The 24078-nt window shown below is 37.8% G+C and overlaps 1 protein-coding gene across 1 annotated transcript in view; it reads left to right on the forward strand.

Moving 5' to 3' along the window:
* LOC121673397 (ephrin-B2) overlaps positions 1-24078 on the forward strand; it is a 45706-nt gene that overhangs the window by 14216 nt on the left and 7412 nt on the right. Inside the window, exon 2 of the mRNA XM_042046685.1 lies at positions 8412-8695. Coding sequence (XP_041902619.1) covers positions 8412-8695 — 284 coding nt within the window. The remainder of the gene's footprint in view (positions 1-8411; positions 8696-24078) is intronic.

The raw sequence follows: 24078 nt of genomic DNA on the forward strand, positions 1-24078 counted from the left end.
CAGACTGGCTGCTGCTTTCCACTGCAGCCACTTGCAGTTTTTAAACTCTACACAGAAAGCACATTTCTGCTGAAGTGAAATTAAATAAAAAGGAGAATGTGCCTGTGTGTTTCCATGCTTGTGCATGGAGCAAGTGAGCAATGATTCTTTCTATTTGCTGAAGCTGAGTAAGTCCAGCACTGTTGTAAGGTTCATATTTCTGTAAATGCTGATGAAATGTTAATATAATACACTTTAAAATAGAACATTGGTCATATTCATCCTTTTTTTTTTTTTTGCTCCTTACTTAGAAGACTGTCGTGAAGCACATTAGTGGTTCTTTTGTGGTAACAGGAATTGATTTAGTAAATGGATCAGAATTCTCTAGTGCTTTAAGTACTTTAAGCAGAGCAGTAATGGCTTTCTGCATATAATACAAAAAGTTAATTGCTATTAATAGTGCCTTATGTGGAGGTCATGTATGAAAACGGAATATAATATCTGTATTTTTTGGAAAAAATGCTTAGATTTAGTAAAAGATTGGATTGTATACTTTTCAACATTTCAAGCCTTACCCTTGCAGTAAATGTTCTGAGTCAGGTTTCACATTCTTGTGCAAAAAACCCATTGCACAGGAAAAGACCAATAGGTGTTTGCTCTCCAAAGTTTTTTAAGGCAGGGAAAAACATGCCTGACTTTTACACGGGGAAAAACAGGCGTTCATTTTTGCACTCTGGATTTACTGGGGGTGAAGGGGTAATACACAAGTTGGTTTGAAAGTTTTAGTTACGTAAGTGGGCTTTTTGCTTTTTTCTGCGAGTGAGAGCCAAAGCAGCAAGGGAAAGGCCAACTTTCCAGCAAAACTAAACCACCTCTCGCAGGCGGAGATGACATCCGATAGATACACTGCCATACAGCAAAACCCTTCTGGCAGCTGCACACTAGGCGGCTGAAGGCAGGACGCTGCCTTGGCTCCGCATTGTGGGCTGGCGAGAGGAGGCTCTTGGTGCCCCTGCGTCCGTGGTCACTCCCAAGATGCCATGATCCCTACCTGAGATGACACGATTCCCTGGAGAGGGACTGCTAAGCAACCTACCTCTGCTGGAACCGAGGACTGGGGTAGCCTTGAAGGGGAGTCTGTGGCATTTCCTTTGGCTTGCTTACTCTTTGTGAAGACCGAGGTCACATTTGTAACCTCGTACATCACAGCTTTTAAGGAACCAGATTTTCTCTTTGAGTGTCTCCAATACGATGTGTTTGGTGCTGGGTTGCAGGCAACCTTCTGTATACGTGAAGGGTGAAAGGGGTACAGTTTTGCCAAATATCACATTTTAGCTGTGGGGTTTGTGCTCTCTCAAGTGCAAGGCACCTTTAGACTTGTGATGATTCTAAGCTGAGTGGAATGAAAAAGTGTCTGTATTTCTGCAACAGCGCTAGTCATAAGAGTTTTTTGTTGAAGGAAGCTCGTGACAGATCTTTCTAAGAGACCAGCTAGGGCATTTTCTGATGTGTTTGGAGACGAATGGTGTCTGTGGGTGTCTCTGTACAGTAGAAGCTCTGTGCCTTTAGAACTGTGATGTGATTGTGCAATTTGACTGTCAAATCCTGCAGGTCTATGCAAAAAAATATTTCCTTTGGGGGAAGCAGATGCACTCTTAGCCCATCCTTAGTTTACATGTATTAGAATGCGCTTGTTGTATTTTAGTTTTTTGCTAAAAGTAGTGCGATGAATGGATAAATGAAATGGCTAAAATTTCATACATGTTCCTAATTCCCTGTCCACTAAAAATTTTGAGAAAATGTAATAATGCTACAGAATCATTCTTGTGTAGGTTATTAAGATTAACATACTGCATCGTTTTGCCCTACTGAAGTTGATGGAAGTCTTGCAACTGATGTCAGTAAGAATAGGTCCAGGAAGGGCATCGAGAACAGTGCCCATTTGCATGGCTGCTTGAGACACTTGAAATGGTGGCACCACTGATGTGTTGTGTCCAGCGCTGTGATTAAAACAACATAAAACCTTTACCATTCCCTTTTTCAGTGCACTGCAAGCATTTGCCCCAGGGTAGTCTGAAAGAAGATGGGCTCCTTTGGAGGTGAGGAAGGGTGAGGAGAATGAGGTACCCCAAACCCTAGGATGGAGATCAGCTGTAGTTTCAGGCGACTGCTTCAAAGCATTTATGAGTTTACTGCAGGTTTTATTGCAGGGGAACCTGAACATACATTTTTCCCTTACAGTAGAAGTGAGAAATACAGGACTTGCTACTTTACCAGCTTGTGTTACAATATTTTATAATTTGGCTTTGTATAATGTGGTACTTGCCATTAAAGATCTTAAGGGATGAGCGTGAATATATTTGTTTATTTATTTGTTTGAATTCCATTTAGTTTCTAGCCTGCAAGTCCCATTAATGCTAGTAACCTTACATGAATAGTTTCATCAACTTTGTGGAAAAATGTTACATGTAAATAAAGGTTAGCAGATTAAACTTCTTAAATTTTATTTAAATTCAAAAACATCCCTATTTAGCATGTTGTATAAAACTTTCCTGGAGTATTAAAATGATTTAATAAGATTGCACTGGTAAAGAAAAGTAGCTTCCAAAACTGACTTAAAAGAATTTTAGTAATATGAAATGCTATACTTTTTTTGCTCTCATAGTTTCATTTGCTAGTCTGTGTATAAAGCCAGTCTGTCATCTTGCTGTGTCACACTATGGTATTTTTTCTTGCAAAGATTTCACGTAAGTGGTGCCTTTTTTCCTTGCAAAATTATGTACCCATTTTCAGACAGACTCTACATTAATCTTTTTTTTATGAAGCTTGTTTTTCTGTCTGTCCACAGCAGTTACTGGTCCTGTTCTCATTGAATTCATGTTCACTTAATCTATTTAAACTGGAGTGAGATGAGTCCTATAAAATTACTGCTTCAGCACAAAAAGCAGCTGAGTGTGCACATGGCATATTTTTGTACATGGTCTTGAAGCTGACAAAAACTAACATGAAAGTTTTGCACAGAGCGTTTGCAGAGAGCTCTGGTCTGTGTTTTGGATTTTATGTGGTTCAGTGTTTTTCGGAATCAGGAAACTGATTTTCATCATCATGAAACTGCTACTTCACTGAAATCACTACCATTTTCCTGAAACTTATATTGGCCTTGCATCAAGCTGGTTGGACTTTTGCCTTGCTTAAATATTTCTTCTGTGGACAAAGTGATGTTCAAAATATGAATGTTGTTATTTTCTCAAAAGTCAGATGATTAATATATATACTATTTAATAACCATTCTTTTTAAACAGTAAGAACTTGTACGTGGAATGTAATTCTGTATTCTGTTTCAGTTTGCAGTTTTACAAGTAACGGACTAACATACTGTGTTATTAGTATTCATGATATTTCCTTAATAAAAGTTTTCAATGAATAACCATAGTCAGGCTGGTAGTTAAACTTCATAAAGTTAAGTGGGTAGGATTCCCCAACAGTAGGTTTCAGGCTGCATTTTAAGAAGCGTCTTGATTGTTCACATTTTTAGGATTATTTTTGTGACATTAATTTAAAGCTAACTGCCTACACCAATTAGTTCTGGTAAGTTATTAAAGCACAGAATTTTGGCACTGCCTCCCCAGTTAAATATACAAGCCTTGCATCAAGTAGTAACATGCTTTCTAAAATTGTATTTATTTTATAATTACTAGAATATAGTTAAAGCTAAACATGCATATATATTTATAATATGAGTACATATATGTATGTATATAGTTTTGCAAGTTGGAAAAACCCTGACAAGTCACTTGGTTACATCACTCAATACTGATTAACAAAATCTCTTAAGAATTTATTTCTCTAAGAATTTTTTCTGTTGATAATTTTACAATTTCAGAAATTTTTGCGTACTAAGAAATGGTAGAATATTCTCATTGAGAGTGTGGGCAGTTTAAGTTTTTTTTTTTTTGAGAATTTGCTATTATGAGGTGAGGCAGGTTTGAGTGGTTATCATTAAGCAAAATTCGTTTGTAATTTAATATGGTTGAATGTGCTGAGTTTCTTTAAACAATAATTAGATTCTTAAGAAATTAGTTGGAAACTAATACACATTTTATTTTTTTATAAAATTTCACAATCAAATTTAACTTCTTGAGGACTTTGACCAATAGGGTTACATTAGTGCCAGGAACTGCTGCTGAGCCTTAAAATGAGTGTGGTAGATAAAATCATTGTAGCATTGGTGTGAGTGGGGAATGAAATACTCTGTTCCTAATTTCTGTTTGTGTGTCATGTGATATTTTGGTCAAGTACAATAATTATTTTTAAAAAGCTTTGGGAACTCTTCAAGTTGTTGTTATTCAATGAGCTGCGTGACTAGTTGGACGTGTGGGAGGGATTCACATCCATGGGCTTTGCACAGATGTCAAATGTCGCCCACAACACACCAGTTTTGGGTTGATGGTAAAAATGCCATCTGTATCAAAAAGTGCCAGACAGAAAGCACATTAATTTCATCATACAGCTTATATGGAACTTAATATACTTTTCTGTGTTTTCTCGCAGCAAGCACCAGGATTATTTACTGTGAGCAGGATTTTTTGAATGCTCTAAGAGTCTCCCTGTATCTGACTGCTGACAGAAATGAGTTGGGAAGCTTGCTAAGCTTTTCTCTTAAGTTTCTGTTGGGTGCAGTGGCCTGTGTTGGTATTTAAGTTTTGCACTAAATCATATTTAAAGCTGAAATGCAGAAAGTTAGAAAGCTTTTTATAGAAAGCAGTGGTTCCAGTGCTGTTGCTGTCCCAAATACTTGGAGAGCACGTCGCTGTCCTAAGCCACCACTGGAGTAACAGCCTCCACAGGATCAGTCACAGGATCCTGGAAACACCTTGTTTCATCTTTATTATATCTCTGTTTTGATGGGGAAAAAAAAGCTTTGTAATTAGTTGAAGGCATGTTTTGATCAGACTTTTAAAGCCATTTCATTAACTTAATTTTTACAGACACCATCCTCCAAACATTTCTTCAGTTTTTTTGCTACTTTGGAATACTTAAGGTAACATATCAACACTTGCAGAAATACTCAGGATTAATCCTGAAGTTTTTTTAACCTCTACCAAGGCTGAATGTACATTGTCCTTTCTTTTTTTTTTTTTTTTTTCAGCTAGAAGGTCTTCAAAAATAGGATCATAAAACAATAGTCTTAATCCTCCTGACATTTCATAAATAGCTTCAGAAAATGCTTAGTACCCAGCAAATGATTTATTTAAAGTCTTTATAAAAAGTACAGTAGCAAAAGTATTAAAAAAATGCAGGGATAATAATCATGCCTACTACTAATCAGCCACTGTAAGTTTTGTGGTTGAACTGAAATGCATGAGGTGAAACTTTTTTATTATCTCCATCCATATTTGGGCTTTGTTGTAGTAAGAAAATAAGGAAAGTAAATTGGAAAAATATCTCTCTGACAAAGGTCACGATCAAAACTGCAAAGTGTGGAAAAAAATTTCAATACAATCAAGTTCTCAGATTAATCCTTGCATTTTCATCCTTTTTTCTTCCTTAATCCCATCAGCGTTAGATCCTACAAGTTCAGACACTCAAGTGGAAGGAGATTTACTGAGTTTAGTTCTAAAACTGTACAGACTTCAGAGTCATAGCAAGAATATTCCCTGCCATAAAGTCTAACGAGTGCATTGGTTGAAAGCTCTTGTAAAATGTAGTTTTAACTGTCTGGCAGGGGCAGTTCTGTCCTCTACATTTTATGGGACAATTCCTGGCTGAAACCAAGGCTCACAAGTGTGCCTTCTCTCCTGCAGCTCTTTCTGGGGATTGCCTGGCATACCGTCTCTGAACCCATCATGTTTGTACTCATGTTTGCATGGAGAACATATACTGTGGCTGTTTCATGTATATATGCAAACTCTAAAATTAGAATCAGTGTCTTTTGTTTCTCAGGGCAGCTTTAGGGTCCTATTCTTGATAATGGTGGACAGGTGCATTTATCTAAACTTATGAATTTCATATTTTTTATGTATGGAAATCTCAATTGACTAACTTATAAGCAAAGGTTCAGTCCTTTGAAATCTCATGTGTTTCCTATTACACAGTCCCATTATGTGAAGAAGAATTGCTGGCAAGAAGGCGTATGTGCAGCAGTGGGGTCATGCAGTGACCCGCCTTTGTCCTGGCATGCAGATGGGGGAATAGGAGCAACTGTCATTTTCCTGGTACAGCACTGCTGCACAGGAGCAAAGTTTAAATGGGGCTGTGGTCAGACAAGGTAGTAAAGTCAGTCATAGGTGACATAGGTTGGCTTGGAAACTCTGTCCCTTTGCTTTTGCCTGGTCGGAGTTGATCCCTGAGGAGAGACAGAATCAGAATACATGCTGCTGCCTTGGGAATATTTGCTGGCTGGGATCCTCCTCCTCACCTTTTCTTGGTACCCTTGAAGAACTGGCCTCTCCCTTAGTCATAGGACTGTAGAATCGTTTAGGTTGGAATAGACCTGTAAGATCATCAAGTCCACATGTTAACCCAGCATTGCTGTGTTCACCACTAAACCACGTCCTAGGTGCCACATCTACACATACATCTGGTTGTCCTTCACCAGGCTGGTAACTCTGAGGATACATTTCCACCTTTCCATTTGTTTGATCATTTCAGCTCTCAGGAGGTGGTAGTCACTGCATTCCTTTGGCATGTCTGGAAACTGGAGGAGGAGGCACAGCTTTGCCCCATCTCCACTTCAATCTCAGTTTGAACAGCCGTGGCCAAGCCCAGTTTCTGCAGTCTGGAAATTACACTGCACAGCACAAAAGAGAGCAGTGATTTATACATCAACAGTCGCTTTTCTTGCCATAACATTTCATTGTTCTAGTTCCCTAAATCTGTAATTACATGTCTTTGTCCTGCTACGTGCTGCTTCATAACAAATATAATTCTTACACTGGCTTTGTGAGTGAAAATAATCCTGCTCAATTAGCACAGATCATAAACTTGAATTGTGTGGGAGCAAGCAGTTGTAAATGATGGATTTGAAATTTGGGACATTGCATCATCCTTTAATTTAGTGGGTTCTCCCCCACCACGACTTCATGCTAGTGGCTCCTTTCGCCAAGCCAGAGGTTGGAGGTCACCGACGCCTACAGCTTTGTTCTGCGTGGGCCTTGATACTCTAATTTAAAGTTTCCAGGAAGGCTGCCTGTGAATAAGCTAGATTTACTACGTGTGCTGTTTAAATACTAGCACTTGGAGAAGGGTGTTCATTAGGCAGCAGTTGTTTCACTTGGTTTTTCAGGCCGATTCTCCATTAAGGAAGATCTTTGGAAAATGCTGGCAGGCAGGAGAAAGAGGAAAGAAAGTCAGTCTTTTTGGTCTGTGCATTCGATTACGTTGTGTTGTTGGCTGTTGTTCTAAAACATGCACTTCTTGGCCTTAATTGAAATAAACATGTCTTAGTGGAGAGAGAAACAAACAAACCTGCTGTGGCTTTTATCCTTGTGAGAACACGACTCCTCATTTTGTGGATGAACCAATAATATAAGTAATTATTTATATTTTTCTTCCATGAAGAAGCGGTCATGTTTGCCTGTTAATTAATATGAGTAGGAAAGACAAAATACTATGTCAAACTGCAAATATTAAAGCTCACTGTGGGTTTGTGTAAGAACTCTTCCCATACTAAGAAAATAAGCACACCTGTTTTTCACTACTAGCACAAAAAAATCAAAAAAGAGCTAAAATAATGACAGTAATGTAGTGGAGTGTAATGTAATGACAGCATTTTAGTGGAGTGGTCACGCTGTGTTGGATATAGGTGTTTTCCCAGAATCTTGTGTGGTCCATGGATCAGGTAGATCTCTGTCCATCCCAGGTCTGTAAGCATGGTCCTGGTGAGTGACTGATGTTCCTTTGTGTTACACTAGTAATATCAATCAGCATCTTAATATATTCTTTAAAATCTTTTAAGTTTTTTCCTGTCCCACATGGCTGTTCAAGGGGGTTGAAAGATTATTTTTATCATTCTCCCATGTCCAAAATTAGCAAAATATGTGCAAGAATAGCAGAAATATTAGCAAAACAGAAAAACAGGTTCATGGCCCACCAGGTATTGTATTAGCTGCTCTGCATGGCTAAATGCAGTGGAAGAAACAGCATTGCCTGACAGAGAGAGAGATGTAAAATCTGCTAGAATGGGATAAGGACTATAAGACTCAATTGATCTATAATTTCCAAGACCTAAATAAACATCTTGTTGATACTGAATCAAGACCAAACTATTAAGATTTGGTTTGCTCAGTCTGTCATTTTGGTTTTGGAAACTGTGTTTATTCCTGTCTGTTCATGGCAGTTACTACTTTTCTGAATGAGATTTTATCAAGTGTCTCACATTCTACCTCTTCTTCTCTTCCCCCATCCCCCCTTTTTTTTTTCCTTCCTTTTAGATTCCTTCCTGGACAAGGATTGGTACTATATCCACAGATAGGAGACAAACTGGATATTATATGCCCAAAGGTGGACTCTAAAACTATTGGCCAATATGAATATTATAAAGTCTACATGGTTGATAAAGACCAAGCAGATAGCTGTGCTATTAAAAAGGACAATACACCTCTACTTAACTGTGCCAAGCCAGATCAAGATGTTAAGTTTACCATCAAGTTTCAAGAATTCAGTCCTAATCTCTGGGGCCTGGAATTTCAGAAGAACAAAGATTATTACGTCATATGTAAGTTCAAAATTTCAGTTGTTCATTCTTTTAAATATAGTTGTTCATTGTTTTGTATGCTGTCTTGTACATTATAAGCAAACTAAGAGGAATACAAATGGATTTGTATTTTTTTATCTGAAAACAATTTCTTGCCAGCATATTTTTAATTTTGTTCCTGATTTCCAAAGGGTCTCTGTCTCTTTTTTCCTTGGTTTGTGTAAACCACATTAGATTGTACCTCTGTGCCTGTGAAAGGCTTCTTTTTCTTGTGCACAGTATTGTGCCCTGTATTTGCATTAGGAGTTGTTTGCAGCTGGACTGTGACACGTTTCCTGCTCACAGCCCTGCTGACGTGCCTTGCTATTGGCCTTGTTCTTGGGTTCTCTTATGCCAGGAGTAGGAGTACGGTGACCCAGCTGTTCTGAGGCATCCTATGTGACATGGCTAGCCATTGCTGCAGGTGGTCCAGGGACTCTCACAGGATGCATCTTTTGGCCACTTTGGTGCCAATTTTGTCAGTGTAGTTTCCTCACAAGGGTTACTGGTAAAGGCCTGTAATTGAACATGCTTTTCCTCAAAACAGACCTACTATGTTCATACAGTAGCTAGGAGAGTTCTTGGGTAAAACCTAGGCTAGCAAGGTCTTGAATTTCATCCTTTTTCATGGTCCTGGCTTGCAAAACAAATGTGCATGGCACAGGCCTCTGTGCAGCAATACAAACTTTGTGTGAGTTTCTGATCAGGGATTTATGGCTGAAAGCAAGTCTGGAGGTAGCCACTGTGTTCAGTGACTCAAATTACTTATGATGTGTAAAGTTAATGATGTGAATCAGGAGTTAGCATAAGCTGAGACCTCAGCAGTACAACAACAATTTACATTAGTTTAGGTTTTGTCATTTTAATACTATGCCCTGTGTATCTCATTTAGCCCCATGGGCACTTTTGAAGTCTTGAGCAAGTATCAACAGTTATTAGGTGATGGAACAAATTCTGCAAAGACTTGGCTTTTCTGCAGTTACAAGGAAGTTAGATATTTGTGTGTTTTATTTCACAGAATCATGGAATAAGTTGGGTTGGAAGGGACCTTTAAAGGTCATCTAGTCCAAGCTCCATTCAATTTGCTGGGACAGCTTCAACTAGATCAGTTTGCTCAGAGGTCTTTTCCCAGGTATGGAGCATCTACCACCCCTCTAGGCAACCTGTTCCAGTGTTTCACAACACTTATTATAAAAATTTTATTCACTATATGTGGTCTAAATCTACCCTCTTTTAGTTTAAGACCATTGACCTGTCAGGTCCTGCTGAAAAATTAGACCCCAAACAGATTTCTGCCACCTTCTTGAAAACTGGAGGATTGATAACTGTTTCATGTAATGTCTGCCAGTGTAATTATTTCTTAACTTCTGATTTAAAAATATTGGCAATTTAAAAAGTGCTCTTATTAAGTACTTTTAAAATGGAAATGAAAATTAATTCAATATAAATTAATGCTCACTTCCCAGTTATATCCATAATGGTACGTGATAATGTATGAAACAGGTTGCATGTCACAGAAACTTAAGTTAGAATTCACTGCATCATTAATACTAATTACTAATTTTAGAAATTACTGAGTAAGAGTTACAGGAGATACAAACCACAATTTTTTGGTTTTAAAGATTGCTTAATATAGGCACTTTCTCTGTTTAGTGAGGGGGTGTGAAAAATGTGATCCCACTTAAACAATAAAAACTTTGACAAACTTCCCACTGAAATCTAGTGAGATATTTACGAGGGTGAAAACGACAAAACTACATGTTGAGAGATAGTTATCTGTAACTCCAGTGAAAAAGTGTAGCATAAAAATAACCATGCTCAAATATTTGGCTTAAATGAGGAAATATGCTCATTATTAAGTGCTGCTTTTAAAAACATCCACAGAAGACCAACTGTAGTGGAACAAATGGCACTGTTACAATTATTACCTGAAAATTATGGGCACAAATGGAGCTTTCTGATACACTGTCAGTTCTGTCATATCTATGTCATGGATTTACCCAGAGAATTATTAAGTACGTCTCATTTTCATTAGTTTTGTATAATTATTTCATTATAGCAATAAGACATAATAGACATTGCATTTCCTGGAAGCTTAACAGCATAACTTGGTTGAAAGAACTTACTCAGCCTTCAGTCTAATGCCTCAAAAATTACGCTGGCCTAGCAGTAATACTGGAGTGCCCTAGGGTATTATTTTTCCTACTCATTGTGGCATAAACAACTGGCTAACTTATCACTCCATTGCTAGCATACTGACTGAGCTTCAGCAAGGGTACCCATACATTTTAATAGGCTAGACAAAAAAGCACCCCACCCTTGAAAACCCAGCCATCCTGAAGCTAAAATCCTCACTTTCCTCTTATTCAAGGGGAAAACAATAAACTCAGTGATGCTGGTCTCAGAAGCAGAAAGAAGGGTAGAAAACTAGGCCAGTGCTCAGCTGGGACACCATTTTAGACAGTACTGGAGCTAGATAGGGTTTTAACAGTTTGTATTAAAAAGCTCATGACACAGCCTTGTCAATGCAAGTTCTGGTAGTCAGAACATGTGCTGTCATTTTTATAAGTAATAAAACGCATCTTAGTCATGTACACAAATCAGGCTTTAAATTGTTTGCATACATCCCTGTTCACAGACCTGTAATTCTTTCTTTTCCTTCCTTCCTTCCTTCCTTCCTTGAGTTTTGTTTTGCTTGTTTTGTTGGTTTTTTTGAGGGGGTGGAAAAGCTGTGAAATGTAGGCAATGATGCATTTTATGTGCCAGCTTTTGATTTTGAAGTATTTTAGGATCTTGCATTCCCTCAACTAAGTGGCATCAAACAAACCTAACACAAGAGCTTACTGAGCTCAGCATCTTTGCAGTGCTTGCTGTGGCTGCACCTACAGCCTAATCTCACGCTGTTTATGCTGGCAGGCTGTTGTCAGCCCTTTAAATGTTTTGTGCATCGTCATGTACCTTTATCATCTTGCCATTATTTGAAAACAGAGTTTGTTTTTCTCATGTAATAGTATGTGGTTTGTGGAGCTGTATTAAACAGTAAAATGTCTATTCGTATTAGGGGGTTAGTCATTTTGGGATGAGGAATTGCAACACAGGATGAAGCAGCTTCCTGAGCCCTTTAGAGACATGTGATTGCACAGGAATTTTTTAAGCCATCATTTTTATATCATCCACATGTATTCATGATAGGTATAGCAGAAGGACATCTTTTCTATTCAGTGCTTCCCTAAGTCTAAGCACATAAAATCTTCTCATTCCACCATTCCCTATTTTTAAAAAGTAAAAGTGTGGGTAAGTTTCTCATATCTGTTTTCGCATTTAGTGGTACTTTAATAAATTTAAAAAAAAGGAACCCATTTCTTGGCAAGATATTCCTCAATATGAGTATCAGTATCCAAAGAGTTAATTCTGTGAACAGCAATAATTGGAAAGACGATACTGAATGGTATTGTGAAAGTGAATAAATGATGTAACAGAGTGTCCTTGCTTTTCTCTTCTTTGCTATCATCAATTTTTCGTTCCTCGGAAATGAATAGATTCATTTTCCTACAGTTACCTGATTTCTTTTCAGCAGAACTGGAGAAGGTCAAGTGTACTTGAGATCTCAGAAGTATTAATGTTTGATTATCCTAAAATATGCGACCATTTAGCTAACATATCATAAGTCTCTAAGGAAATCCTTAATCAGATGCATGAAGGAAGATACATCATGCCCAAAACCATAAATATCTATATGAAGGGCAAACTTGGGCAGAAGGATGTGAAGATTTGCAACTCAGATGTTTGCATTAAAAAGTCTTTTTATGTCTTTGTACGGTTAGAGAATAAAGTATAATTTTCTGCTGTTGTGAGTTGCTCAGAACAAGCAATGAGTATCTTCTCAATACTGAGGAGATACTCAGTACTTGATCTGCAAGTACTTGGGTCATGGTGTTGCTGCTTCAGTACCTCTCAGATGCAGATTCTTGTTTGTGAGAGAGACATGTTAGCATAGTTCAAGTGCATATAATATACCAAAGATGTTTACTTTTGGTGAACAGGAATCGTCCTGAACCCTTCCTCATGAAACTTGGCCTTTAGTCAGAGGGCACAGAGAGCCCGGTGATACACTGGGTTTGTGCTGAGGGAGCACCAGGGGAAGCCTGTGAGAAGCTATGCCAGAGAGAAGGGAGCAGTGCCAGAGGGAAGGGAGTAGTGCTGCCTGCCTCCAAGCCGCCGTCAAGCTCCTTAGGTAGTTTGGCCAAGCAAGCACATATTTCACGCCATCTCTTCTTTTGTGTAAGTAAAGTGAATTTTATGGGCTGACATCATCAACATTAAAAAATAAGTCACCTGCAATGAAATCTTCACCTGTTCCGAATTTGTAACAGAGTGACTTGAGACTTGGGAAGGGGCTACAGAACAGTTCTCTGAAAGATTCCTCTATAAGGCTTGCTCTGCCTGGACCTCATTAGCTGAGCTTGCTGAGCTAATGATGCTCATTGGCTTTGACGCTGGCAAAATTGAATATGCAGCTTTCCTTAAATGTTTTTTGTCAACTTTTTTTCAAGCGATCCACTTACATAATTGGCTTCTGGCTTAAATTAAAAAACATATATGTATATATATTTGATCCCTGACTGATTTAAAGGTTTATACTGGCTAGTAGCACTATATTTTGGATAACTGCTTTAATAGTACTGTGGCTTTTAAAATCAAAACAGTCATTCTGAAACTTTAGCATTAGCTGTGTTTGAAAAAAATCACAAGGCTTTTTATGTTTTCACTTTGTCATTCTGTTACAATTAAAGGGCAATAACTGTCTGAGGAAGAACATATTAAAGGACAATATAGATTGTGCCCTGAAATATGGCCCAGCTGGGAAGAATAAATCTCTTTGCGTGGCCAAATAGATTTACATTAAAATGTTATTTTAGTATTCTGGCCAGTTTAAGTGCTGGCTAATCTGTCTGGCTGAGCATTCTGAAAACGTTCTGAGGCAGATTTCAGCCTGCAGCCCCCTGCAACCACCAAATCACCTAGTGAAAGCTGCCCGAAAGGAAACAGTAAACAGGTTTTTCTTTGTTAATGCCAAACTAGCCAAAATGGGAACAAATACTGTATCAGAAATTCAGTTCCTTTACCTTTGCAACAAAGATGTTTTTCCTGTTTTTTGTTAAAGGCTCTGTGATCCAGAAATCTACTGTTACTTTTTTTTTTGTTGTTGGTTTTTTTTTTGTTTTGTGGTGGTGGTGGTGATGGTGTTAATGAAAGCCAGTGCGATAATAGTCACTCTGATTCCATTTGTACAAAGATCAGGTTTTTTTCTTTCCTTTCTCTTCCTCCTTCCTAGAAAATGAGATAAATAATTTCTCCTCAGTGTAAAATGATATCCAGAGGTCAGTCTTTGACTTTGCTGAAGAGTCTTTTAAGGGATGTGTCAGCAATACCACTTAGCTCTTGTTGAATGAAATATAAATACAGCTTATACAAATAATATTATTAGAGGGAAAAATCACTGTCTGTGCAGCTTCAGATTTCTAACAGAGTCTAAGACCTGCAGGATTAATGGAGTCATGGTCCTTTGGGGTTTTGTCCCAGACCACACAGGTCTTGTAAGAGAATAAGGCTATTTTATATTGATGGACTGTGTTCATATTCGGTGCCATTACCTAGGCAATACCAATCGTTTATCTCCTTTAAAGTAGACAGAGATAGTTCAGCAGGAAATCTGTTATTATGTCGCTATTCCTAAGGGAGGGAAATGAAAGATAGGAATGCTCAGTTTGTTAATTGATGGCATGTTGTGAAAAAAATACAGTTATCTTCCCCCGCACCCCTGCAAGTATTCCAAATAGATATGGAATCAGATGAAAATGAAGAATAATTTTTCAGACAGGAAGAAAAAATTATTCAGGAAATACCCATGAATTGAATAGATTTTAAAATTTCACAGGAAGCTCTTTAATAGTTTTAGTCACTATTTTTATAACTCGCTTTTATAGTTCCTCAGAAACAGTTTATAAATACAGGAAATATAGTACATTCACAAAGAAAGATACAATATTCTCCTTTAGAAGTCTTTATATATGTAGTATTTGTAGTGCTTTGCAAAAAAAGCTTAAACCCTGATCTTCTCCAAAATGTGTATGTTCTTAGATTTGCATAAACATCCTTAACAGGACTAAATGCGGAAGAAGATTGTGTTGCGTATGTATTTTATCCTTTCTATTTGGGATATGAGTAACTGTTTAAATCGAGGGGGTGTGTATTGAAAAAACATGCCATGCTATGATGAAAGCATGAAGAAAGTATCTGTCTAAACTGAAGACTGAGAGTGCACTACCACACTGAAACACATTTAACTTTCATTTTGTACGTAGGTTCAGTGATGATCATTTAGCTCATCAAGTGGGATAATTAGTCTTTATAGAATTGCTTGTATCATATGTGTTACATATTGCAGTATTTTAAGTCCTAAAATAAAAGATGAGGAGCTACATAAGGATTTATGAGGGCTTTAATGAAACTCTTTTTAAAGACTTGAAATTGTTTGCCTCATTAAAGTCTTTACATAGCTGGGATGGGGGAAATGCACTTTTGTCTGAGAACTGCATTAGCTAAAACAAAAGGTTGGAATGGCTGAAAACCAGGGTTAAATGTCAGTTTGGATTTTCTTTCCTGACTTCAGTCAATCCTGGAAACCTTGGACAAAGAATATTTCAGGATTTATTTCTGATAAATCAGACTATAAAACTAAGCCCTAATGGGCAGTCTTCCAGTTTCTTTTTTTCGGTCCCAAGGAAATCATGCAAATATTTCTGGGAGTAGACGCAGGATTAGGCTTAAGGTAGTCTTAGCTGTTCTTGGAGAAGAGTCCGTATTAAGCTGATAATGTTGGTTTTTAAAAGCATGTTCAGATCTTTGTTAGCATGATTTATCTGTTTTGTGTTCAGTAAATGAAGACACCAAAAATCACTAAACCGCAGCAGCAGAGCAGTCCTTATGTGCTTACTGGGCTGCTGTGAGAGAAACAGAATTCTGAATCCAAATCCTGCCAGGAAAAGTTAAAATGATTTGTTTTTCAAGTATTTTATGTTAGCACATAAATGCGTCAGACCACAACAGCACAGCCAATTGCAGAATCCCAGAATGGTTTGGTTTGGATGGCAGCTCTGGAGCTCATTGAGTCCCCTGCTCAGACCTTTGCTCAAGCAGGCCCACCTGCAGCCAGTTGCCCAGAACCGTGTCCAGCTGAGTTTTGAGTATCCCCAGGGGTAAAGCCCCTTCTTCTGTACAGCTGCTGCAGTTCCTTCATCATCTTCATGAGCATTTACTGGACTTGCTCCTGTAAGTCCATGTCTGTCTTGTACTGGGGAGCCTGTGACTGCACCCAGCACTGCAGGTGTGGCCTCACCAGTGAAGAGTGTGGTGTGGTAGTATCACCTCCCCAAACGAGCTGCCGCTGCTCTGACAGATTGAGCCCAAGAGCTGGTTGCCCCCTTTGCCATGAGGGCATGTTGCTGCCTCATGGTCAACTTGGTGTCCACCAGGACCCTAAGAGCCTTTTTGCAAAGCTGCTTTCCATGTGTTTGGCCCCAGCCTGTGCTGAAGCTTGATTCCACATGCCATCCAGAGGCTGCCACAGCAGATTTGGTAGCACAATCAAGACATTAGCAAAATAATTCACATTGCAAAAGGGAAAAAAACCCAACTAAATAATGTTACACTGTTAAAACACCAGTGAACTTTTAAAATCTCTATGAATATAAGTATTAAAAGTATCAGTTCACTTGTCTAGTTGTGACTTTTCAAAATTCTAAACATTGGCAGATTAACATATCCCACTGGAGTTTCATAAAATGAACCAAGATGTGCCTACGTGATAATTTCTAAAGCAGCTAAACCTCTTAATTTCTTAATGGAAAGTATTTGAACAGGAGGTCCTGTAGAACCATGGAAATTCAGATTGCTTCATTTCTGCAATGTTTCCTCATTAAGCTTTACTTTGTGGGTATTTTACAGCTCTAAACACAAACATAAGCATACTGCAGTCAAAACAGTGCTTAACTTCTGATCATCTTTGCCAAGTGTACAGTCATCCAATAGTATCATAATTGATCTCAGTACTAAGGTGCCAAACTCTGTGTTGCTGAAGGATAGTTAGATGATGTAAATAGCTTTTTGTGTTTTGCAATAAAGCACACTTTTGTTGTGCTACATGTAAAAGCAGGAGATGAAGGTATTCTTTTATTGAAGCAAACATGTGGAAAATTGCTCTAGATTGTTATAGTACAGAGCATCTCCCCTGAAAGGAATGAGGTTCATCCACAGGGCAAAGTCTGACTGTGGCACTTTATTGGGGTTACTCCTAGACTCTGTGTGGTCAAAGCAAATAACATCATGTCCATCTAAACTGTTATAACCATGAGACTGGCACATTTTCTCCTCTATAGTGTTATATTCTAAACTGTCACTAGGCATTAACTCAGTCACTGGTGAAGTCCTACCACCTAGAGATGAACTCTGCCTCAGAATGATGTTTTCCACTTCAGTGCTACTCGTATAGCAATTACTGGGTCATTAATATCATTGCATGCAATTAGTGACAGTGGAATGAGCAAGAGGTTTGTTATTTATTTAATATGAACTTTCACTATAACCCTTTCTTATCCAAGTGTCCACAGACAAAAAAACAGAGAGATTTTTAAGGCAGGTGAACATCCTTGTAAAGTTGAATTTGTATGATACAGAAAGTGGGTCCTTATTTAATGTTAAAGCTTCTGTTTTTGTTTCCAGCAAGCCCTCTTGTCATTAGCAACAATCAGTGTAACTTGAATGCTAACTAATTTTATTAGTTCTGTTCAGCTGAACTGTTAAGCAAAGCTTGCTGTGGTAGTGGGAGACGCTTCTCCGCATCCATGAGACGCTTTTGTGAGTAGCATGCTGGGAGAAAGGATAAACTTGCATAAAATACCTGTTGTGAATGGTGAAGCCAACTAACTAGTAATCTGTTTTAGATGCATACTTTCAGATATACACTAAGTACATCATAATTAGTGGGCCTACATCTGCCACAGTTACTTCAGCACTCACAAATATATAATTTGTTTATGTAAACTAGAAGCAACCATGTGTGCAGTGGATCATTATCTGACAACATTTCTCAGAGTATGTGAAATATAGAACTGAAATTCTTTTAGAAATGCTTAACTGTAATGAAAGACTCAAATTGTCGCTCACAGTGGTACAGTATTGAGATGCTTCTCTGGTTTGTTTTTATATAATCTCTAAATCATTCCAAGGGAATTTTGTAAAGGGGCACTTGACAGCAGTGAAGCAAGTAGGATTTTGTTATGGGTGGGTGGAACCTGTGACCTTCAGTAATGGATAATAATTCAGCAAATAGTTTACTGTTCATTACACTTCAGCTGTGGTGTTCCTTAACCCAGAGAGAAAGTGGTGGTGTTTTTAAAATGATAGGCAGAAGTAAACAGTCAGAATTCACAGCTTTTTTGATGTTTTCCAGCTCTCTCACTGTCTCATTTTCCCTTTATGGAAAGACTTTGTTGACATAAATGGCTTTTTTTTTTTTTTTTTTTACCACATATATTTTTCTTATATGGTGCCTTACCTCCTGGAATTAATAAAATCATTCTGAATGTAGGAAACTTTACAACTCTCTTCCTATTTTGTGCTGTTGGATGACATGAGATGTGGGATGGAGAGTCTGTGGATTTCCAGAGATGTCCCTGGAATCGTACAGCTGGTATATACCAAAGTATATTGCAGTACAGAATTGATTGGCTCTGTCTTGATTGCGTCCTCCACGTTGCACCCTCAAAAAACCATTGAAACAGTAATAGAATCTGTCCTTCTCTTAACATATGAATACAAGTGGAGACTTTTATGGGGAATTATATAAATACCCTTGTATCATGAATCCCATCTAAGTACCACAAGTCACGCTATTCACAGTTGGACAAGATACATTTTAGAGCAGTGGTTAGAAAAGTGAATCATGAAGTTTCACTGCAGAGCCTTTGCTTCTTCCTGGCAAGAAGAGGCCTGTTCTTTATTTCACTTCATTTTGTTCAGGTTTTAGCTTGACTGGAGGGGGCATTGCTGCTTACTTGCTGCTTACTTGCCGTGCAGAATATAATTTGTGGATCCTGTTTAGATATAAATCCTGAGACGTGCAGTATAGGACTTAATTTATGAAACAGGAATGCAAAGTGAAAAAGAAGAAGAGAGAATTCTTGTCCTTTTCTGCACATTGAAGTTCTGCCTCATGTGTGGATACAGGGGAAAAAGGCTGGCATCAGGAGTATTTATAAACACTCCCTAAGCCTTAGTTTAAGTAAAAAAAATCTATCTTAATTTGAAACAATATGTGGAATAAGATAGAGAGAATGAGAGTTTCTGAATGGTTTTTAGGTTGAGAAGCTCCTCAAAATTCTGCTGCCACCTTGACTTTGCAAGTAGGGCAAATAAAAAACCAGACATGTTAGAAAAAAGCAAAATCATTGGCAAGCTGTTTTTATACGTTTTTCTTTATAGACTTGGTGTCCTAAATTGTATTAGTTGAGCAAATTCAGCAGGTTTTGAGTTTTTTGGGGGTTTTTTTTAGAATCATTTCTTTGTCTCTACAAGATCAGTAGAAAGTTGTGATTTTATTGTCTGTTATAAAAACACAGTCAACACATAACAGCACTCCATTCAACTATTTGTAATGCATTTAAGTTTTAGCACTTGTGGTCCAGGTTTTGGACTGCTGATGGTTACGTTTCAGAAGACAATTTAATTTTTTTTAAAAGCGAAGGTTTCAGAGTCAATCTTATTTTTGTCACTACAAGAAAAGGTAAACCATTAGTTGCTAGTATTTGAAATTAGCGTACTTCTCTTCCCTCTAAACATTCTTCAGCTCACTCAGCGTAATGTGTGCCAAACTACCTGTTCTTTGGTGAGTGGCCTGAACAACTTTTTTTGATTGTTTCAGATCTCCATGCAGATCTGGCATTGTTACCAGGGTGCTGAATTTAATTTCATTTAATTAAAACACTCCTTCTATTACCTCAGCTACCTTGTTCTTTTGTCCATGGCTGTTCTAGAAACAACCTCCCTGTTGTGATCAGTGATTTATGGTTTTGCAGTGTGTGATTTCTGGTGTTCTTAAACCTCTCCCGTAAATTATCTAAATTTATAGAAAAGAAGAATTATTTATTCAGTGCTTTACTAAGATTATCATTAAAAGGACCAAAAGCAGATGAAAGCAGTCAGAGCACAATGATGCCTGTCCAAAATAGTGTTCTATTACTTGATAAAATAAAAAACCCTCAAAAACTTTACATGCACTTAGTAATCCTGAGAGTGCTTGTGAGATCAAGCGCAGCTTTGCTTTAAGAATAACTTCTTACTGTTGGATCTAAAGCTTGTGTGGATTTTTGCTGCTGTTTTTTCTCTCTGTTTCTAGGCACAGCAGGGGAAAAGTGGAAATAGGTAGTGTTATTTGATTTTATTTTATTCTGATTTTGAGAAATTTATTTTCTGATGCGGTATTCAAGCAGTACTTAATGAATAAAATCTGTGAAAATCACTACTATTGGATAGTACTGATCTGCCCCTCGAAAACCTGTAATTCTCAATTTGCTGTTAACAGATCCACATCAGCAGCAATTAATTCTTCATGACCTCATCAATGATGTGTCTTTAATATATTGCCAAATGACTTTTATTGTCCAGCACACTAAGGAGGGACAAAATCAATTTTGCCCTTGCCCATCAGTTGACATCATTCATTCATTCCTATAGTCTGTGTTTTAAAGTCCATTTAGTTTTCACAGGAAAATTAAATAAGATGATCATCCTTTCTCTCGTCAGCTATGTAGTCCATTTCATATTCAAGCACTAGAAATAGATGTGTTTTAAAGTTGTGTTGGTTCAAAGCATATGGCATTTAATTTGCAAATAGGTAATGTTTTTCATAATCCTAAAACATGAAACTGTGGGTAATAATAGCAGCAGAATTAAGAGGCTGAGATTTTTGTCTGCGGGTGTTTTAAGTAATTGTGGTGGCATTTTTTCATTTTGTAATGTGTGTTTTTAGGAGTGAAGGAAGTTGAATTTTTGTGACTGTGCCTTCATTTCTAATCTCTTTGTGAATGAAAAGCTATATACAGGCACAAATCCAGCAGCTTAATTCTCCGTCTGATTAGAGCAATGTTACCAACCTGATAGGTTGAAAACAGCCATGATCCATGCAGTGGCGTAGCCTCCTGGGAGGCAGAGTAATAACAATCAAATGAAGACATATTAAAATGTAATATTACTTCCTCTCCATGGGGACTGTATAAGAATCATAGCCAGGAACTATTCTTGTCAGCTGACTCTGCTATGCTCACTGAATCCCTGCCTCTGCATTTATGACTAATGCACTTTGTACAATAAACAGCACTTGTGGAGTTTTAAAAGCAAATAAATGTAAAACATTATAGATTGATTTACATGAGTTCCAGGCTTTTTTGTTTGTTTGTTTCTTTGTTTGTTTCATTGGGGGTTTTGTTTGTTTTTATACAATTCATGTATTTCAAAGAAGGGGAGGCAGATCTGAATGAGGTTCTTTGGTCTGAATAATTTAATTTCTCCCTTGTGTATGGAGGAGGATATGTTAAAGCAGTATGTTACCAACCTGAAAATGTATACTAGCTTCTCTAAAGTAAGTATGTATTAGCAAGACTCTTAACCATAATTTCATAACAGTAAGTGTTTTCTGAATGTTGAAAAGCTAAACTTGCATTCCTTGTAAAATGGCAGCTGCTGTTGTATTCAAGGAATGCAGACAGTGTCTGATAAACTACTGTAAAATGGCCCAGAAGTGTGCAATTTTGTTAGAAAGTCTTAAAATTAGTAGAGATTTTAGCACAATTATGTGTTTATTTTTAGGTGTGGACAAACTGTTGAATAATTTCATGTGGTTTTGACTGTAGTTATTAGTTTTGCAGTTGACACCAGTGGGGCAGGACAGGTCTCAGAAAATCAGACATATTTAACCACCAAAAGATTTAAAAATATTTTGCTACCTGTTTAGCAACATTTTACTTACTTCTAGATTACTATGTGTTGCTGTATTAATACAAAGTGAAGTGTGGGATCCTGAGAACATACTAATACTAATGAGAAACTTAATATTAATAATTATATTTATTAATGTTAATATTTAAGTATTTAGTCTTCTTAGCAGAGGGCTTTGTATGGTAGCTCGTGTCAGTAATTGACTTTAAAATATATCCGTATTTAGACCTTTATGTAAAAAAACTTGTTCTTTTTTATATATATGTATATAAGAATAAATTGGATGGAAGGTTTAAAATCTGATTATATAAACACACTGGAAAGTAACATTTCCATTTTGGACACCAGAAACTTGTGTTATGTTTTTGTTTAAATCCAAAACTCCTATCAGGGGCACTTTTTTTTTTTTTTTTTTCTTTTTTTAATATCCTCTCAGTGTGAGCAGAGCTGCAGGTGCTGGGTCACTTTCCCCCAGAGGTGTGAGTGCAGTGGAGGAGCTAACATGACAGTGTGTGGGTGTAATTTTCATTTGAAGATCAATATAGAAAGGCCGCAGCAAGTGTTTGAGGAATAGTTTGTACTCACTCCCTTGTTTGACTTCTGCACACTGCACTGTCAAGGGGCATTAGCAGTATGAAACTGTGTTTTCTCTGCTGTCCCAGGTTACTTCTTTTTCTCCATGCAGCTTTTCAAAGCTTAAAACGATGTGTTTAAAGCTATCCACTTTCTTCCTGGTACACTAGGGATACGCAAGGTTGCATTTTGAAAGTCTTAATGAATTTTGAAAAATAATTTCCTCTGGTGGCCTTGGGTAATTGTCAGTTTAATTACAGGAGAAGCTGAGAAGGAAACTTTGCTTTGTCACTGAAATGCTCCTCTTTGAAAATTCCCTATTGCTCAGGACGTAGCAGTCTGTACTCTGAGCCACAACGTAGGCTTTCCTAAAATCCCTTGAAGAACTGTGGAAAAAGTGAATACTTCTGCAAATTCATTCATCTGACATCAAAGCTATGAAAGCATTCTTTTAGCAAGCAAGTGAGGCAGATTGCGCTGGCGTAGGCACACAACCAGACTCATTGTACGTCTGGGTCTTCTCATTTGGAGACTGTATTTGAAGTAATTTTGCATTCTTTTTTGCCATCTTACTTTCTGAGGTCAGACTGCATCCTCTGCATCCTATTGAGGTCTCCTACTCTGTGGGTTAAGTGGATAGGCCTTTAAAGAATAAAAAGGCATTGATGTTCAGAAGAAGCTGCTTTCTATTCAATTAAAATCAAGTAGAAGGTGTTTAAGGAGATGTGATTCCCTTCAGCTCGATTTAAAAAAGAATCAAATAACAAAAAACCACAAGAGAAAGTCAGTGTTTTTTATTTGTACATTCAGTTGGTGCTCAGCTTTGGTATTTCTATTTACTGCTTTTTTTCTCTGTGTCCTTGTGCTGGTACATTGGCAAATAGATCATAAAAAACACTTTCAGCAAAGACACATTTGATTTATGTCCAGGATGGGTTCTTGGTATTGATTTTTTTTTCCCCTCTGGAAAAAAAACAAAAGAAAACAAAACTATATGTCTCCATTATTTTCCGAGCCTGGCAATGCAGTGGCACATTTCAGATCAGCTTTTATCTCAAATTACTCAACGTGCTCTTTGTATTTTGAAAGGTCTTTTTGCCATGCAGCTATTGTCATGTTTTTACAGGGGGGAGGGAACAAGAGGAGGAACTGGGAGTGACAACGTATGAGGAGAAGGGAATTTTAGGAAAAGAAAGCACAGTTTGGGAAGTTTGTATGGTGGCTGTAATTCGAGTTGGTCACAAAAGAGTCAGAAGTGGAACAAAAACAAGAAGCAGATCAAAGGCTAGGAAGCAGGGTTCAGCGGTATGGGGTTTATATCTTTACAGCTAGAGAGAAGATTAGAGCAAGAAAAATACTGCCATGGGGGTAGGAAGACATTGTGAAGGAAAAAGGAAATATACATAGACTGCATTTGAAAGAAAATCCCCAAGGAAGGTGAAAGAGAAGGAGCAAGAATTAAAAACAAAGACCTGAAGAGCGTAAAGCCTACAAACTGAAAGGAGAGGGGCAGAGGGAGGCATGTGCTGCTTAAGCAGCTCACCGCTGCCGCGGCAAGCAGTGAGCTCCCTTACATCCCATTTTCCATTTGTTTTCTCCAGTTGGTGGCCCAGTGCTGGTGCCTGTGCATGCACCCGCTCATAAGTCTGTTTTGGTCCTTGGATAAACGGCTCCAAGAAATGACAGTGAAATTTCCATCCCCAGGACAGCCAGGGTAGGAAAACCATCCCCAGGACAGC

Source organism: Corvus kubaryi, unplaced genomic scaffold (genome assembly GCF_017639235.1).
Source record: "Corvus kubaryi isolate FWS band 111438036 unplaced genomic scaffold, C.kubaryi_AGA036_p1.0 65380, whole genome shotgun sequence".
NCBI classification, from domain to species: domain Eukaryota; kingdom Metazoa; phylum Chordata; class Aves; order Passeriformes; family Corvidae; genus Corvus; species Corvus kubaryi.